At 45.3% G+C, this 18,632-nt stretch overlaps 1 protein-coding gene across 13 annotated transcripts in view; it reads right to left on the bottom strand.

Moving 5' to 3' along the window:
• Nucleotides 1-277: 277 nt before the first annotated feature.
• The window catches only part of ANKS1B (ankyrin repeat and sterile alpha motif domain containing 1B), a 1,038,970-nt gene continuing 1,020,615 nt past the window's right edge, over nt 278-18,632 (bottom strand). For 7 of the 13 annotated variants that reach the window (XM_055336281.1, XM_055336282.1, XM_055336285.1 and 4 more), the window contains 2 exons: nt 12,522-12,689; nt 278-2,148 (listed from right to left, as the gene is read on the bottom strand). In XM_055336281.1, coding sequence (XP_055192256.1) covers nt 2,038-2,148; nt 12,522-12,689 — 279 coding nt within the window. In that variant the 3' untranslated portion in view covers nt 278-2,037. Of the gene's footprint in view, nt 2,149-11,400; nt 12,343-12,521; nt 12,690-18,632 lie in introns of those variants that run through there. The other 6 variants (XM_055336283.1, XM_055336290.1, XM_055336291.1 and 3 more) reach the window with 2 other exon arrangements.

Raw genomic sequence — 18,632 nt, 5'->3', positions numbered from 1 at the left:
ACTTGGGTGGTCCTTGCTCATTTAGAAATTTCTGTTTTGCCAATTCTACTGTAATATTTAAAGACATTGGGGATTTTCTGGCTGAAATTTAAGGTTTAAAGGCCAATGTACCTTTTTTTCAGACTGGTTGAACTTAGAAGTGAGCACATTTTCTCAATTTTGCCATTGCTAAAAAAATCCCTTTAAGCTATAGATGTTGAGGAGGCTGGGCCTTTGATTTTTTTCCTAAATGGAAGCAGAAAGGTGCTCACAGAACGATGCCAAGCACCAGTGGCTGTACAATGTTTTATTTTGTGTGCTTTTTTTTATATAGGATATAAATAATGACAAAAATTACAAAATTTATAACTGGAAGCCCAAGCATATTTACACATTTTTGTTTCAGCAAAGCTACTATTTACTTTGCTCCTATACAATTACCTTTTGGTACCATATTTCAGTGTTATTTTACTCTCCATTTACTACATACATATCAACAGTGAATAGGCAAAATATATACAAGGAACTGTTCAGGTCAAGTAATTTAATATTGTATTAAAATTTTTCAACACTGAACTAAATCCATATACATTTGTCAGTTTCAAATAAAATTTAGTTATCCTTCTTTAAAACTCACCAACTGATGAATAACTGATAATCCTCAGGTTTAAAATAATACAGGTTAATTAAAAAAAAACATTAAGACAATCCCACAATTTATCAATATCTATAATGAACTTCAAAATGATTCACAATATGATCAGTTAGAACAATATACGTTAAAATGTTACTTTTTTCTATAATGATATTGGTACTGTTTATATAATTTGATTCTACATAAATATACATTATGGTATCATACAAATACTCCACAGAGACATTAAAAAAATTAAAATACCTTAAAGAAATGTAAGTAAATTTTATTTAATCAAATAGTAAGCAAACATTTATTTGTTTCAAGAAAAGAGTTTTATTACTTTGGAATCTCTCTCTCTCTTTTTTTTTTTTTTGTATTTTTTTTCTAGAAAAAAAATTTTTGCAATAGAATTTTATTAACACCTTTCTCAAACAAGGTTTCCATGACAGAAATCTTGACAGCAGGAGCCCTAAATTTTTTTTAACGTTTTCTTTAAAACACTGTGAAGGTTAAAAAAAAAAACAATCTTTGCAGCTTATGGCTGCATCAGCACTTTCGGTTGGATGCCAGTCTGCTTGCCCTAATCTCCTGCTCTGGGGAGGGTCATCAGCGCTTTGCCATGCCCAAGCCGGTCCTCTTGGTGGTAGCGGTAAAAATTTAGTTATTTGAAGTGAAACCAGAAACATCCTTCACAACTAACCTAGTTTTCTTATCAGTGCATTAATGAAACATTCTTTTAATAAAAATATTTAATACAAGACACATTTTTCTGTGCATAATAAATTCCTGTTTTGAATCATTCTTAAATTTTGAATCAATCCATAGATGTAAATGTTTTCTTTATCTGACATGGTTGATTACATATAAAATCCACAAATATAGAAATTGGGAAATAGGATTTCCTGGCAATCATGGGGATGGTTTTTATCCTTATGCATGGAATGATGCTCAGTGATATGATTTTACAGGTGTTTTATGGGGGTTAGTTCTGTTCTGATTCTACCTTTAAAACTGCTGACTGTGAAAAAGCCAAGATTTTTATACTTTTAGGCAGTATTAGAGATCCCCTGTACCTTTTTTTTTTAAAAAGGTATTATCCCCAAATTCAGCAAAGCAGTGTTGGGGGCAGAGTCATTAGAAATAACCTTGGGTGGTGGCAGGGAGGGGAGTCGGGAGAGTCAGCAAAAAATCTCAACTCATGCCTTTCAGGGGTTACGGCTGGAAAGTCTTGTTTGCACACTTTCTGTCACTGGTGCAGAAAGAACGTCCCCAGGAATGGCCAGCGGCCTTTCGCCCGTGACAAGGCCACACAAACAGAGCAGTCTTCCTCCTGGGCTGGGTGGAAACGGAGGCGCGAAGGGAAGCCTGCTCCGGGACTGCTCAGTGTGCAAGGCACCGCGAGGACAGGAGGATGGGGAGTATCAGAAAATTGTGGTTTCATACTTGGTATTAATTCCTCTCTTGGCTTCTTGTCCCGGCTCCACAATCCACGGCAGATTGGCCAGAGTCTTTTGCTCAGATGGGTCGATCTGCTTTAAAACAGAAAGGCTGATGCCTGTTATACGGTGCCTGTAACCGGAGTGCGTATACGCTTCCTAACACTTCCTGGGAACTGACACTAGGCCCTGACAGGACTGCGGGGATATTAGTATGTGAAAATCATGTCTTTGTCCTTTTGATACACGTTTATTGCATAAGGTGTATGCGGGGTACTCGGAGGGTGGGCAGTGACTGAGAACCAGCCCTTGCTCTTGAAGGCACACAGATGGGGAGCAAGCACAGAAGCACTTCAATATACTGAGGAGAGGGAATGGAGGAAGGGAGGGTGCTCTGTGGTTAGTGAGCCAGGGGAGCTCCCAGAGGAGATGAACCAGGTTAGGTCACTCTCCAGCTCAAGCCTACAGTAGTTGCCATCCATCACAGACTAAACCCGAAGTCCTCAAGGCAAAATCTTGAAAGTCACTGGCTTTGCTTCTCCCTGCATGCCAAGCCCACATCCTGGGCCTCTGCTCACATCATCTGCTCTATGGGAAGGCCTTTCCCCAGACACCTGCATGCCTTGCACCCTGATGTCGTTCAGGTCACAGCTGCTCATCACTACCATCTCACCTGTGTTCATCACCCAATACAAAATAGCATCCTAACTTTTCTGCTCTCCTCTGCTCTATTCTTTATAATCCTTCTGCCACACACATCATGTTTATTAGTTTCATCTTCCATGGTAGTGTAGGATTTTGTTGTTTGCTGTTTCTCTCAAACTTAGAAAAGCTCCTGGCAACCCAATAAATAAATAGTAAGCACACAATAAATGCTTATTGAATAGATATTATAAAAGAATGAAGTAATGTCTAAACAGCTGAAGGGTGAGCTAGAGTTTGCCTCGTGATGGGGCAAGGAGAGGGGGAACGGCACGTGCAAAACTTCTGTGATAAAGAGAAGTGGCTGAGAACTTGCAGTTAGTTTGCAGAGTGGAGAGTGGAAAGGTGAGCAGGGCCAGGTCAAGGTAGGCCTTGAATCAGACTGAGGCTGAGCTATAAAATGCTTAAAACTGTTCTGGCCCCCGTGCATCCAAAGTCAGGCCATTCCTGAGTAAGGCTTGAGCTGTGAGCTCTTAGGAGGGGCCTTGGACAGAGTTTTCCATCACACTGCTGCTTCATCTTTTGGTGTTTCCACATCTGCCCTGGCCTCCTGCTCTGCTCAGGAATGGTGGGGCCAGGAAGCGGGGAAAGGCTCTCATTTCTCTTGCACTGTGACCTTGGGAGCCTGCTGGAAGGCTACGGGATCCGTGCCCTTTGACTACCTTCCAGCATGAACTGATTGTATCTCCACAAGGCTCACATATGCTTAGGCATTGTGGAATATGTCTCAGCAATAAACAACTGGATTTGAGGGGAATGGAATATGGGCACCAGTTGAGGGGGATGGGATGTTGAGGCAGTTAAGGACATCTGCATCACTGTGCAGTTCATATTTCTCAGTGGAGGCTTTTAGATGCATATTCTATGAGCCCTCATGGCACCCAACCCAGTTGCACTCTTCTGGAAGGAGTCTGTGGAGACCAGAGTCAAGTCAGATGGAGACATCTGCCATTGACAGATTTATCAGTCCAATGAGAAAGAATATGATACGCTAGGAGATGATCCAAAAAATATTCTGAAAACTGGACATTTAATTAGAGGTTTTTTTTGGGGGGGGAGGGGAGACAGATAATGAACAAATTTCCATCAATAAATGCTACACAGAATTAAAAGCAGGTATACAATTGAGTATGACTAGGTGTCTACCTCAGAATGGGCCAGAAAAAGCCTCTTCATGTAGCTGAGACCCGAATGACAAGTGGGAGTCTGCTGTGCAGAAATATGGGGGACACTATGGTAGGTGGAAGGAAAAGGTGGCACAAAGGCCTCAGGTAGGAGTGAGCTTTGTTCTGTTCCGAAGTAGGAAGGTCTGAGCATCAAGAGAGAAGCTTGATGGGAAATTAGGTTTAGGTACTTGGGGGCAGTGGTGCCATGATCTGATGTGTGTTTTAGGATCACTCTGCTTGCACGAGGAAGAAGGAAGGTTGTTACGCTATGTACTGCCATAGTTTTGGAGAGAGTAGTGGTGGTAGTCTGTGTAAGAGTGACTGAGGAAATGGAGAGGAGTGGCTGGATCTGAGACATGTCTTAGGGGTTGTACACAGTGGTCAGAGGAAGATGGGAATTAAGGATGACTCTAGATTTATGGCTTGAGCAGCATGGTGAATGGTTATGCCATTTACTGAGCTGGGAAAGACAGAGTATAAACAGCTTTGAGGGGAGAATCAAGGATTCTGTTCTGGGGACTTCCAGGGAAGATGGCAGAGGGGGAGAATCCTAGGCTCACTTTATCTCCTGCTATACCTCGATAACACCCCCGTCAGTGTAAATGACCTGTAGATTGGCAGGACAGACTCACAGCTAGACACAGAAAAGAGGCCACACTGAAGAGGGTAGAAAGGGTAGAGATGCAGACCCACCCCACCCCAGGCACCAAGGACCTGCACTGGGAAGATGAACTCCCATGACACTTGGCTTTGAAAACCAGAGGGGCTTAACGTTGTGGATTTTTACAGTCATTGGGGCTTAACATACCTGGAACTTTGAAAATCAGTGAGAGAGAGAGAGTGAAAGGAAACTGAGACCCTACCCTTAAGGAAACAGCATAACAAATAGCGTCACCAGGATATGGCATTGAAGCAGCAGTTTGAAAGATACCTGGGGTATACGGGAGGGAGGGAGATTTGTTTACTGATCTCAGAGCATGTGCTGTAGGGGCAAGGGTCTATGGGACACTTACTCAAGAGAAAATGAACTGGCAGGCACCAGTTCCCTCTTCCACGCTCCAGCCTAGACCAGTACACCTGTGTGAACCACTGCAGCAAGAACACTCACCACTTGGCTTGCTAACAGCATGCCCTGCCCCCAAGCTCTCCTGCAGACCTACCCCCAACCTGGTCTTGGCCAGTCCATCCAGAACAACGCCACAAGCATGGCAGTATGCAGGCAGCCCTGAGAGGGGTTAGCACCACTCCCAAAGGGACTCCCAGGGAAAGGGGAGTAAAACCATGCACAGCAATCTGACTGTGGCCCCAGGAGTGGGCTGGGGACTGACATCCGGTCTGACTACAGGCCCCACTCTCCAACAAAAACTTCTCAGGGTACAACCCAGGGAGAGTGCCCTGCAATGTGATGCTCCTGTAGCTCTGGAAAATACCTGGTCTAACCCAACTCAAGCCTAAGGCAGCCCCAGACTGGCCCACTAACAGGGAAACAAACCCTGCCCACAATAGGCAAAGAGAGCCATAGAAGACGACTGAAGGCAAAAGCAGCTCAGCCACAACAGTAAGATGCACACAACACACATAGGGGACACCCATAAGTGCCAGGTTCTGATGAAGAGGGGACATTGCACTGCAGGGCACTATAGTGGCACTTTTGCTTTTTGCTAAGGCCACTACTTTCAAGAGCAAGAGGCATGACTGACTCTGTTCTGTGTCAGAACAGACAGGGAGTTAGAAACAGGGAGTTAGACAAAGTGAGGAAACAGGAATGTGTCCCAAATGAAAGAACAGGACAAAATCACAGCAAGACAGCAAAACTCTCAGAGATAAGTAATATGCCTGATGAAGAAAGGTCATAAAGGTACTTACTGGACTTGAGAAAAGAGTACAAGACCTCAGTGAGACCCTCAACAAAGAGAAAACAAAACAATCAGAAGAAGAACCCAATAACAAATTAAAAATAAACTAGAGGGAATAAATAGACTAGAAGAAGTAGAAGAATGGATCAGTGATGTGGGGGACAAAGGAATGGAAAGCAATCAAGCTGAACAGGAGAAGGAAAAAAGATTAACAAAAAATGAGAATAGATTCAGGGAACTCAGTGACACCATCCAGTATAATAGCACTGCATTACAGGGATCCTAGAATGAGAAGAGAGAGTAAAGGGGGCAGAACATGTATTTGAAGAAATAATAGCTGAAAATTTCCCTAACTTGGGGAAGGAAATGGAAATCCAGATCCAGGAGGCACAGAGAGCTCCTAACAAAATCAACCCAGGAGGTTCACACCAAAACATATTATAATTAAAATGGTAAAAATTAGTGATAAAGACAGAATTTTTAAAAGCAGCAAGAGAAAAGAAAAGTTACATACAAGGAAGCCCCATAAGCCTATCAGCTGATTTTTTTAGCAGAAACTTTGCAGGCCAGAAAAAAGTGCTGAAAGGAAAAAACCTGCAGTCAAGAATACTCTACCCAGCAAGGCTATCATTCAGAATAGGATAGAGAAAGAGTTTCCCAGACAAAAGTTAAAGGAATTCATGACCACTAAACAAGCCATACAACAAATATTAAAACTCTGAGTGGAAAGGAAAGACCATAAGCAGGAGTAAGAAAAGTAGGAAGCACAAAAGCAGTAAAATTAAGTATACCTTTAAAATCAGTCAAGGGATTCACAAAATAAAAGGATGTAAAGTATGACACCATACACCTAAAACTTGGGTAGGGTAGGAGAGGAGTTAAAAATTTAGTGTTTTTAGAATGGGTTCAAACTTAAGTGACCATCAACTTAATATTCACTGTCATCTGAATAGGATGTTATTTTTTTTTAAAAAAATTATTTATTCATGAGAGACAGAGAGAGAGAGGCAGAGACCCAGGCAGAAGGAGAAGTAGGCTTCATGCAGGGAGTCTGACATGGGACTTGATCCCGGGTCTCTAGGATCACACCTGGGCTGAAGGTGGCGCTAAACTGCTGAGCCACCTGGGCTGCCCTGCATTAAGATGTTATCAGAAGGGAGACAGAACATGAAGACTCCTAAATCTGGGAAACGAACTAGGGGTGGTGGAAGGGGAGGAGGGGTGGGGGTGGGGGTGAATGGGTGATGGGCACTGAGGGGGGCACTTGACGGGATGAGCACTGGGTGTTATTCTGTATGTTGGCAAATTGAACACCAATAAAAAATAAATTTATTATTAAAAAAAAGAAAAAAAAAGATGTTCTATACAAACATTATGGTAACCACACAACAAAAACTGTGGCCAGATACACAAAACAAAGAGAAAGGAATCCAACTACATTACTAAACAAAGCCAGCAAACCATGAGAGAAGAGACCAGAAGAAAAGAACAGAAAATACTACAAAACAACAAGTAACAAAACAGTAATAACTACATACCTGCCAATAATTACTTTGAATGTAAATCAAATACATAGGGTGATGGAATGGATAAAAAAGCAAGACTTGGTATATGCTGCCTCATTTCAGACCTAAAGACACCTACAGATTGAAACGAAAGTGAAGAGATAGAAAAGCATTTATCATGCAAATGGAAGTGAAAAGAAAGTCGGGGTAGCAACAAAATAGACTTCAAATCAGACCATAACAAGAGACAAAGAAGGACACTACCCAATCCTAAAGGGGACAATCCAACAAGAAGATACAACAACCATAAATATTTATGCAGCCCACATGGGAGCACCCAAATACATAAAGCAGTTCATAACAAATCTAAAGGAAGAAACCAATAGTAATACAATAGTAGTAGGGGACTTTAACATCCCACTTACATCCATGGGTCATCTAAACAGAAAATCAATAAGGAAAGAGTAGCTTTGAATGACACCTTGAATCAGATGGATTTAGCAGATACATTCAGAACAGTCCACCCTAGAACAGAATACACATTCTTTTCAAGTGCACATGGAATATTCTCCAGAATAGATGTTAGGCTGCAAAATAAGTCTTAACAAATTCAGAAATATTGAAGTCATACCATGTGTCTTTTCTGACCACAACACTATGAAACTAGAAACCAATCACATGAAAATATCTGGAAAGAACACAAATACAAGGAGTTAAATAATTAATAGGCTACTAAACAATGAATGGGTCAAACAAGAAATTAAAGGGGAAATAAAAAAATACATGGAGAAAAATGAAAACAATGATGCTAAATCTCTGTGATGCACCAAAAGCTGTTCAAAGAGGAAGTTTACATCAACAGGCCTACCTCAAGAAGTAGAAAAATCACAATGTAACTTTACACCTAAAAGAGCTATGAAAAGAGAAAACAAAACCTAAAACCAGCAGAAAGAAAGAAATAATAAAGATTAGAGAAGAAATAAATGAAATAGAAAACTAAAAAACCAACGGATCAATGAAACCAGGAGCTGGTTCTTTGCAAAGATCAATGCAATTGATAAACCTCTAGCCAGACACATCAAAAATAAAGGACTCAAATAAACCAAATAAAAAATGAAAGAAATAACAAGTGACACCACAAAAGTAAAAAAGAATTAGATTATGAAAAATTATATGCCAACAAATTGGACAACCTAGAAGAAATGAAATAAATTCCTAGAAATCTATAATCTCCTAAAACTGAATCAGGAAGAAATAGAAAATTTGAACAGAACAATTACCAGCATTGGTTTTGAATGCTATTCAATATTGATATCGAATGAATAATCAGAACAACTCCCAACAAACAAAAGTCCAGGACCAGATAGCTTCACAGGTGAATTCAATCAAACATTTACTTTTAAAATTTTTTAAAGATTATTTATTTATTCATGGGAGACAGAGAGAGGCAAAGACATAGGCAGAGGGAGAAGCAGGCTCCCTCCAGGGAGCCTGATATGGGACTTGATCCTAGGACCCCAGGATCATGCCCTGAGCCAAAGGCATATGCTCAACCACTGAGCCACCTAGATGCCCCTCTACTGAACATTTAAGAAGAGTTAATACTTATTCTTCTCGGGACACCTGGGTATGTCTATGTCTCTGCTTGTGTCTCTGCCTCTCTCTGTCTTTCAAGAATAAGCAAAAATCTTAAAAAAAATCCTTTTTCTTCTCAAACTTTTCCAAAGAATTGAAGAGGAAGGAAAGCTTTCAAATTCATTCTCTGAAGCCCACATTACCCTGTGATACCAAAACCAGATAAAGACACTATGAAAGAGAGAGAGAGAGAGAGAGAGAGAGAGAGAGAGAGAGGAGAGAAACTATAGGCCAATATTCCTGATGAACATTCATGCAAAAATACAACAAAATATTGGCAAACCATATTGAACAATACATTAAAAAAATCACTCCCCACAATCAAGTGGGATTTAATCCTGGAATGCAAGTGGTTCAATATTTTCAAATCATATCAATAAGAGAAAGGATAAAAAGCATATGATCATTTCAAAAGATCCAGAAAAAGCATTTGACAAAGTGCAATATCCATTCATGATAAAACCCTTAACAATGTAGGTTTAGAGGGAACATACCTTAACATAATAAAGACCATATTCAAAAAACCCACAACTAACTTCATACACAATGATGATAAACACAGCTGTTCCCCTGAGATCAGAAATAAGACAAGAATGTCCACTCTCACTACTTTAATCAACAAAGTTCTGGAAAGTCTAGCCAGAACCATCAGACAAGAAAAAGAAATGAAAGGTAGCCAAATTGGTAAGGAAGAAGTAAGGTAGCCAAATTGGTAAGGAAGAAGTAAACCTTTATTTGTAAATGACATCATACCATGTATAGAAAACCCTAAGTCTCCACCAGGAAACTACGAGAACTGAGAAATGAATTAAGTAAGGTTTCAGGATCCAAAATCAGTATACAGGAAACCACTACATTTCTATACACTGATAATGAGGTAGCAGAAAGAGAAACTGACAAACCAATACCACTTAAAATTGCACCAAAAATAATAAAATACCTAGGAGTAAACTTAACTAAGTTGTTCTTTTCCCTGAAAACAACAGAACGCTGATAAAAAAAAATTAAAGATGACACAAGCAAATGACAAGATAGTTCATACTCATAGATTGGGAGAACAAATAGTATTAAGATGGCCACACTACCCAAAGCAATCTATAGATTTAGTACAATCCCTTATCAACATACAAACAACAGTTTTCACAGAACTAGAACAAACAATCCTAAAATTTGTATGGAATCACAAAAGACCCTGATTAGCCACAGCAGTCTTGAGAAAGAAGAACAAAACTGGAGGCATTACAATCCCAGATTTCAACATATCCTACAAAGCAGCGGTCATCAAAACAGTATAGTGCTGACACAAAAACAGACACATAGGTCCATGGAACAGAAGTTAACCCATGACATGATCTATTAATCTTCAATAAAAGAGATAAGAATATGCAACAGGAGTCTCTTCAACAAACGTTGCTGGGAAAACTGGACAGCTACATGCAAAAGAATGGAAGTGGCTCACTTTCTTACACCATATACAAAAAATAAACTCACAATGGAGTAAATATCTAAATGTGAGACCTGAAACCATAAAGATCCTAGAAGAGAGAGCAGGCAGTAATTCCTCTGACATCAGCCATAGCAGTGTTTTTCTAGATATGTCTCCTGAAGCAATGGAAACAAAAGCAAAAATCAACCATTGGGACTACATCAACATAAAAAGCTTCTGCACAGCAAAGGAAACAATCAAAAATCAAAATACAACCTACCGAATGGGAGAAGATATTTGCAAATGACAACTCTGATAAGGGGTTAATATCTACAATATATAAAGAATGTAAACAACCCAACACCCAAAACGCCCAATCATCCAATTAAAAATGAGTAGAAGACATGAATGACATTTCTCCAAAGAAGACATATGGATGGCCAAGAGACACATGAAAAGATGCTCAACATCCCTCATCATCAGGGAAATGCAAATCAAAACCACAATGAGATATCACTTCATACCTGTCAGAATGGCTAACATCAACAACATAAAAAACAAGTGTTGCAAGGATATGGAGAAAAAGGAACCCTCACGCACTGCTGGTGGGAATGCAAACTGGTGCAGCCACTGTGGAAAATCAGTGTGGGGCTTCCTAAAAAATTAAAAACAGAACTACCAATATGACCCAGTAACTGCACTACTGGATATTTACTCAAAGAATATGAAACATGAAGTTGGAAAGATACATGCACCCCTATGTTTACTGAGCATTATTTACAGCAGCCAGGATATGGGAGCAGCCCAGGTGTCCATGGATGGATGAATGGATAAAGAAAAAGTGGTGTACACACACACACACACACACACACACACACACACACACACACAGGAGGGAATAGGACTCAGCCATACAAAATGAAATCTTGCCATTTGCAACAACACAGATCCACAAGGTACAAAGCTAAGTGAAATTAGTCAGAGAAAGACAACTACCACACGACTTCATTTATATTTGTTTTCTAAGAAATGAACAACAAAAAAAAGCCCCAGACTCTTAACTTATAGAGAAATGATGGTTAGCAGAGGGGCAGTAGGTGGGGGATGAGGGAAACAGGTGAAGGGGATTAAGGCTCCGTGTCCAGATGAGCACCGAGCAGTACGTAGAGCTGTTAAATCTCTACTATAAAGTGGAAACTAATGGAACACTGTATGTTAATCATACCGGAATTAAAGGGAAGAGAATTCTGTTGTGGACATGCTGCGTTTCAGATGTCTGTTAGATGCTGAAGCAGTTGGACACACAAGTCTGGAGGTGTGGGAGTGCACCAACATTGGGAACCAGTGGGGCCCGGTGGGGGCAGAGCTGAAGGGACCGTGGCATCTGAAGGGAAGACTTTCGGAGGACTGTATGTCACTGGTGATGCTCAGAGACGAGGGATGAGCATGGGACGGAATGGCCGAAGGGGGGTAATAATGAGCCATCAAGGGGCAAAGGCCAGATGCTGGAGGGGTCGTCCCCACGGAGGGTGTTGAGTTTGCCAAGAACCGTGACAGGAGTAGAGGCCCAAGAGAAGACTGCAAACCTGGAGCCACATGGTCACCAAGGGAGGTGCTTCCTGACAAACGTTAGGGATCCTACGCCTGCCCGGTGACCCCACAAGCCAGGGACCCCACAAGCAGGGAGGAGAGAGCTAGAGAGAGAGGGCGCACGGGGGTGAGGGCGGGCACCTGGGTGCTGCCCCGTGGCCGCCGAGCAGGGCCGGGTGGAGGCTGGCGGGGAAGCACGGAGGCCGCGGGACGGCCTCCTCAGGACACGAGGTCTCGGCGGCTGCGGAGGGGAGGGGGACGTTCCTGGAGGAAGGAGGGCGGCTCTGCAGGGCGCCGGGCGGGAGGGCGGGAGCCCGCTCAGGGCAGCGAAGCCTCAGGGAACGTCGTTTCCTCGCCTGCCGGAACCTTCAGGAAAGACTGGGCAGCACTGGGCCCCCCCTGTCGCAGGGCTGCCACGGGTGACAGAGAAAGTCGGAGTGTCCTTGGGAGCCTCCAGGGTCGGATGCCCCCCCGGGGTGCGGGAGCCGGGCGGGGGTGGAGGGCGCAGGCCGGGCGGTGACGCCCCCCTCCCCCCCCCCCCGCCGGCCCCCAGCGCAAGGCCTGCAGCTCACGTTTCTTTCCTACTTACCACCGATTTGCGGATGCTGACGCGGGGTTTGGGGATGGGTTTGGAGGGCTTGTTTTCGAAGCTCTCGGGAAGCGTCGACGAATGGCCCCCCTTCCTGGCCTGCAGCGCGAGCTGGTAAGCGACCTCGAACGCCTGTCCCAGCGTCAGGATGATCTCGTAGGCCAGGTTCTGCGGGAGAGGGGGCGGCACTTACCCCGCGGCCGCAGGTTGGCCGAGTCGAGGGGCGGGGGCGACAGCGGGGCCCCGCCTTCCCCGGGCCGCACCCACTGGCCCCAGGGGCCGCCTCGGCTCCCTCCGCGCTGCGCCCGCCCGGGCGGGAAGGCGGGGCCTGCCCGGCCCGGCCGCCCCTGTGCGCGGCCCACACGCGCCGCCGAGCCGCGCCTGAGAGGGTTGGGCCTTTTTACCTCAAACATCTGTGATTCAGTGAACATCTCCGAAGCACAATCAAAATCTAATTTAGGCGGAGGGGAGAGGCATTAGTCATGCTGCTGTGGTGTCTCACAGCTACAGCCGCCAGCGTGCAAACAGAGCCAATTATCCATCTCTTTCGTGAGGCGCTTGCTCTCCCTGTGGGTCCGCTCCATATTTCACCATCAAACCAGCAAGAGACAGGAGAGTCTGTCGGGCCCAAATGCCGGTCCGAGCAGCGACTGGGAGAAAGGGTCTTCTCTTCAGACCTTCAACCGCTCCGTCCAAGACGACTCTGGCTTTGTTTTCTCTTCCCTGGATATGCATCCCCGATTCCTGCCTTCTCTTCCTCGCACAGCTCCGCCCGGTCTTCTCTCAGTGAGAAAACAGGACGCCGTCCACCTCAGAGAGGCAGGTCTTGGCCATGCCCCCGGGGGCAGGGTGCACCAGAGCCCGCGCACATGCCCGTGGCCCACAGAGGGCCCCCGCAGACAGCGGGCGGGGGCTTCTCAAGGTCTCATTCTGGTCAGCGACCCTCGAATGTCTGTTCATAGTTTTTAAAACACAAATGGCCTCTGCTTATGTTGCTTTTGCAACGATGCCCCCGCACCTGCCCGTCCTCCCCAGTCAAGCACATAGAATGGCTCAATTCCCATGGTGCTGGGCAGAACCGCCTGGGATTGTTCCCATGTGATGACGTCAGGGCAAGGGACACAGGATGGCCTTCGGAAGCCATGTGGAAGAGGCAATGGGTCTCTGGACAGACCAGGTTTCAGGGCGACACCAGACTGTTGAGGTCTTACACTCAAGGAGGGACAAGGCCTCTGAGATGGAAAGCTCTTTCAACATAGGAGGTATCTTCCTCTCTGGGTGACAGAGGAAGCGATGGCCCCACAAGATGGATGTGTGCTTGCGGGAGACCCCGAACCCTGCACAGCCCACTTGAGCACCTCCTGCAGTAAGCGCAGATCCCACGTTTGCCTCCGAGGATGAGTCACACGAGTAAATTAGCAGGGCACCCACAAATGACAGTGGAGGAGGGCCGCAGACAGCTCCGGCCACCCCGGCACCAAGAGGGCGGAACCCTTCGACTGCCTACCCCGGGCACCCACGTCACCGTCAGCTTTGCCTCCTAGCACGCAGAGGGGAGCCTCTGAAAGGCACACTGGGCCTTCTGACCTCTGCAGTCTCCGTGTGAAGTGCTGGGTGCTCGGGCTTGTTGGGCAAGCCTGTGGAGATGGTTGCCGTCCAGCTGACAGGGCTCTGAGGCGGCCACTGGTGCGCTGGGTGCGCAGATGGGCTGAGGGAAAGGCAGCAGACGCGGCGCCAATGTGCAGCTTGTAGCTACTGGAGCAGTGGAGCTTAAGGAGTGTGAATTCCTTTATCATTAACCTAAAAACAAATTCCTGAAAGTGAGATTTACTTAAAAGCTCCAGTGTCTTCAAATGAAAGTCAAAGATGCTCATTTGAGCAAGTGTGATTTTTCGCAGGACTATTATTGGAAGCCTAAAGGTTCTGAAAGGTCCCGGGTTAGAAGCCCTGCTTTTTCATTTTTTAATTAGTTCGTGGTGTTAGGAAACTGCTCAAATAAGACACGGAGACCAGACTGTGTCCAATGGCCTCTCCTGGTTTGGCTTGTGTTTTCTCTTGATGCCTGGCTTTTCATTTTAATTTAGAATAAAGAGTTCTTTTCTCATGATCATATGCAGTAAGGAGTTGGACACTGTTACCTTTCCTATCTCTTTTGCCACCTCAATGTTTGAGGTCTTGATCCTGGAAGCCAGGGAGGGTCCACGGGCATGAGGAGCGGCTGGTTCTGACAGGGCTTCAGAATGCTGAGTGTTTCTGACCCATCAGATAGGACCTGCAGACACGTCTTTGGGTGGGGACGAAGGTTCATTTCCCTTGCCTCTCCTTACCTAGTAACCTAGATACACTATTTAAATGGGAGGACACTTATTGTGAGAGTAGGAGCTTCTCCTGGGATGAGACCAAAAGTCAATATTGCAGCATCAGGGAGGCTGAAGTGGTCAGGGAGGCTGAAGTGGCCTCCTCCTTTGAGCCAGGCCTGCTGCCCCCAGTGACGTTAGCTGGCGCTGGGGCGCTAGGGATGCTGCTCCAACACCTGAAGGCCCAACTACCCTCTACTTGTATTGTTATCTTCACAACTGTGGTGAGGCCGGTGCCTGGGAGTGTGGCTGGCATACCGCAGGTGCTCAGTACGTCCTCAGTGAATGAATGGATGAGGAGCCAAAGGACACGCCAGGGCCACAGCACTACCATAGTCGCACCCTGTGCGGTGTACGTATACTACAGGGTCGTTGCCTTAGGCAGCACAGCTACCATCACGTGAGGACTTCCAGGTGTTAGGAATTGAATGGGCCAAGCCTTAGAGTTGTTCCACTTAAGGATTACCACAGTTACCTGCCAAATACCATTATCCTTGCTTCATAGATGAGGAAATCAAGGCTCAGAGAGGTTAAGTAACTTGCCCAACATCACAGAACTAGAAAGTCACAGAGCTGTGATATGAACGAGTGTCTGTGACTCAAGGTCCATGCTTTAACCCTACCCCGCGTGGGGGCTGCTCCCCACGACGGCTGCCATCGGTTCTGCTGCCCTTTCGCGCCCGCCGTGACTTTCCCCCAGGATGGTCAGTCTGTTTCCCCACCTACTTGAATCTGGGTCCCCTACTGACTTTTCCAATTAGCAGATTGCAGCAGAAGGGACACATGGGGAGCTTTGAGATTTGGTGGTGGGGAGCCCTGTAGCTTTGACCCAGGCCTCTTGGGCAAACACTCGCTCTGAGGAAAGCAGCCATGGGTAAACATCTGACCGCCCTGAGGTCACCATGCTGTGCAAATAACCAGGCTAGCCAGAGGCAGAGGCTGCCTGGAAAGAACCAGCAGTGGCAGTCATCCCAGCCTTGCCGCCAGATACACAGCGAAGGAGTCATCCCGGACTTGTGATCTCTAGGAAATGCTGCACAGGGAGGCCCCAAGAATGCAGCCACTTGGCCCCAGTAGAGCTGTCCCAACATCAGCAGCCAGCTGAGCCACCCCAGTGGAGGCCCCACATACCACTGAGCAGACGAGAGCAGAACTGCCCCATTTTGCCCAAATCCCTTAACTCACAGAATCATAAACATTATGAAATGGACCTCTTCTAGGTCACTAAGTCTTGGAATGGCTGTTCAAGCAGCCACAAAAAACGGGAACACCATGCAATGCTAAAGAAGGCTGGGCGGGTTCAGCAGGAAGAGGAACTGCCAGCCCATGAGCTGGCATGATCAGTGTGGAGTCACGGGGAGTCAGTCCTGGAACCACCCCACCCTCAGCCACATGAGGAATCACCCCACTTCCCGTGATCCATCCTGGTCACAGCAGCACAGTCAGCACTAAGGTGTCCCTTCACCCGTTAGCCCAAACCACAGAGCTGGACTGTCCCACAACCATGTTCTCCTCTCCAGTCACGACCTCCCTTGGGGATACATTCAAACTCCTTTGGCTTTACATGTCCTACTTTACATCTTTCAGATGACATGAGCCAGCCTGTCTCTGGCCGTGGCTCCTTCTGCCCCTCCTAGCTTATTGGGAAATACCTACCTTGGCTTTTCAGCATGAGTGTCTTTCTAGAATCACACTTATTATGGCTATCGGCCTTGAGCATTTTCTACCTCACAAAGACCACCAATGAAAGAGGATAGCCCGTGTTGTGCATGTATGTTTGGTGCAGGCATGGAGGATGATTCCTGGGGACAGCATGCTCTGAGCCTCATTTTTCTTTACATGAAAATGGGGATAATAACATGCAGGACCGACTTAACCGGACTGTTTTGAGAATCACTCACGATTACACTCAACTAATGACCATCTCAGCCCACATTATTTTCTGTGTGCCATGGACCATATGACACACTTCACATGGACCACCTCGAACCCTAACAACCACCGTGTAGGGGTTATTAATAACTGTGAGGCTATTATTGCTCCTGTTTTACATGTGAGCGAATTGAGCACAGAATGGTTCAGTAACTTGGTCATGAAGCTGGCACCTGGCTGAGCTAGGATTTGAATCCAAGTGTTGGTAGCCATGCTCTTTACCACTCTACCTTACAACTACAATTGCGATAAAGGACTTTTGAGAACTGTTAAAAAAAAAACAAATAAACTTAAAATAAACATTAAATATAGAAGCTCTTGGGTGGTCGATGCATCTTGGCCAGGGTGAGGGTCCTGAAAAGTACACAATTTGCTTGGGTTTCATGCCAGGACCAGTGGAGAGGCAACCTCCAAGCAGTGGGTGTCCTTTGTGACTTGACATGATCCATCATCATGAGGACTGTCAACCACTGCATGTGCCCCTTCCATGATAAAGGACTCCCAGCAGCACTCCCTCTCTAGCAGAGGCTTTTAGGATGAAGGCAGGGAATCCTAAGTCCATGGGGACAACCGCCCCAGGGGGAACACGACAACCTCCAAAGCCCTTCCCTTTTCCCCTAGGGATCCTGATCTGCAAATTAAGAATTGCTACATTAGAGGAATTTGCAGAGCCCTCGTATTTTAAGGATAGAGCCTAATGGTAGCCAAGGGACACACACTTATCGTTCTTATGCAAACGGGAGATGTTTTGGCAAGCTTGCATTTACTGGGAGCTCACGGCAGTAAGGACCACAGCTAACCGTCACCTTGGACACCTATTTGGCGACTTCCATGTGTCAAGGGTTGAGTCCCTAGCGAGTGTCTGGGAATTAGGGGAAGCTCATGGAGAGACAAAGAGATGCCCTTCATTGTCCTCCTACATCCTAGTCAGGGAGGCTGTACCCAGAACATTCATCAGGTTGGTGTTGGAAAAACTGCAGCACCGATGTGAGCCGTCTGTCCCCTTGGAAAAATTCTGGTCACTCAGCTATTTATATTAACTGATGCATCACTAGGATTCTTTTATGGTTTTTTTTCCTGCTTTATACTTTTATGTTTTATTTGAAAAATTAATACCATTTCCATAACCTGATAATCATTATAATGAAGAAGTGAGAATGTCCAAATAGCTTATATAAAGGAAGAACCAGCTCATAAAACAGAGATGTGTAAGCGCACCATACAGTAAATAGGCTCTTACTAGAGGTATAGATATTGGCAGGTGGAATTTGACCACTCCAGTCACTGTAAGCCCATCCCCACCCCTCTGTGAGGAGCTTCATTCTTCCTTCCTTGTTAGAAACCTCTAAACAAGTGCAGGGAGAGCCCAGTTCTTGACCTTGCTTGCCCTAGGAATCTAGCATGTCCTCCTGTGTCCATCCAGTCTGGGCTTGTTTGGGGTACCCTGGGTTAGGGGTGCCTTTTGGTTCTGTCCTAGCCATGAGCTTTATCTGCATCCTTAAGAGCCAAGCTGCCTCCCGGCCTGGAGGAGCAGCTGTGGAGGTGGCCCAGGATGGGGCTGGAAACAAAAGCATTCTTTTATTTTTAGAAGGAGAGAGAGAGAGAGAGAGAGAGAGAGAGAGAGAGAGAGAGAGAAGCCAAGCATTTTTGATAAAAGTATGGGCTTGAACATTTTTCAGGCTGAAGAGTTCAGTGGCATTTTTGCAAGAATATTCATTATAACGTTTAAGGTTTTCATAAATAGAGGACTAAGTATACTACAGAAGTCCACACAGTGGAACATGAGGCAGCTGGTTAAGCTGAAAATTGAGTCATTAAAAAA

This window comes from Nyctereutes procyonoides, unplaced genomic scaffold (genome assembly GCF_905146905.1).
Source record: "Nyctereutes procyonoides isolate TBG_1078 unplaced genomic scaffold, NYPRO_anot_genome, whole genome shotgun sequence".
Classification (NCBI taxonomy): Eukaryota; Metazoa; Chordata; class Mammalia; order Carnivora; family Canidae; genus Nyctereutes; species Nyctereutes procyonoides.
This window is presented reverse-complemented; position numbering and strand designations above follow the sequence as displayed.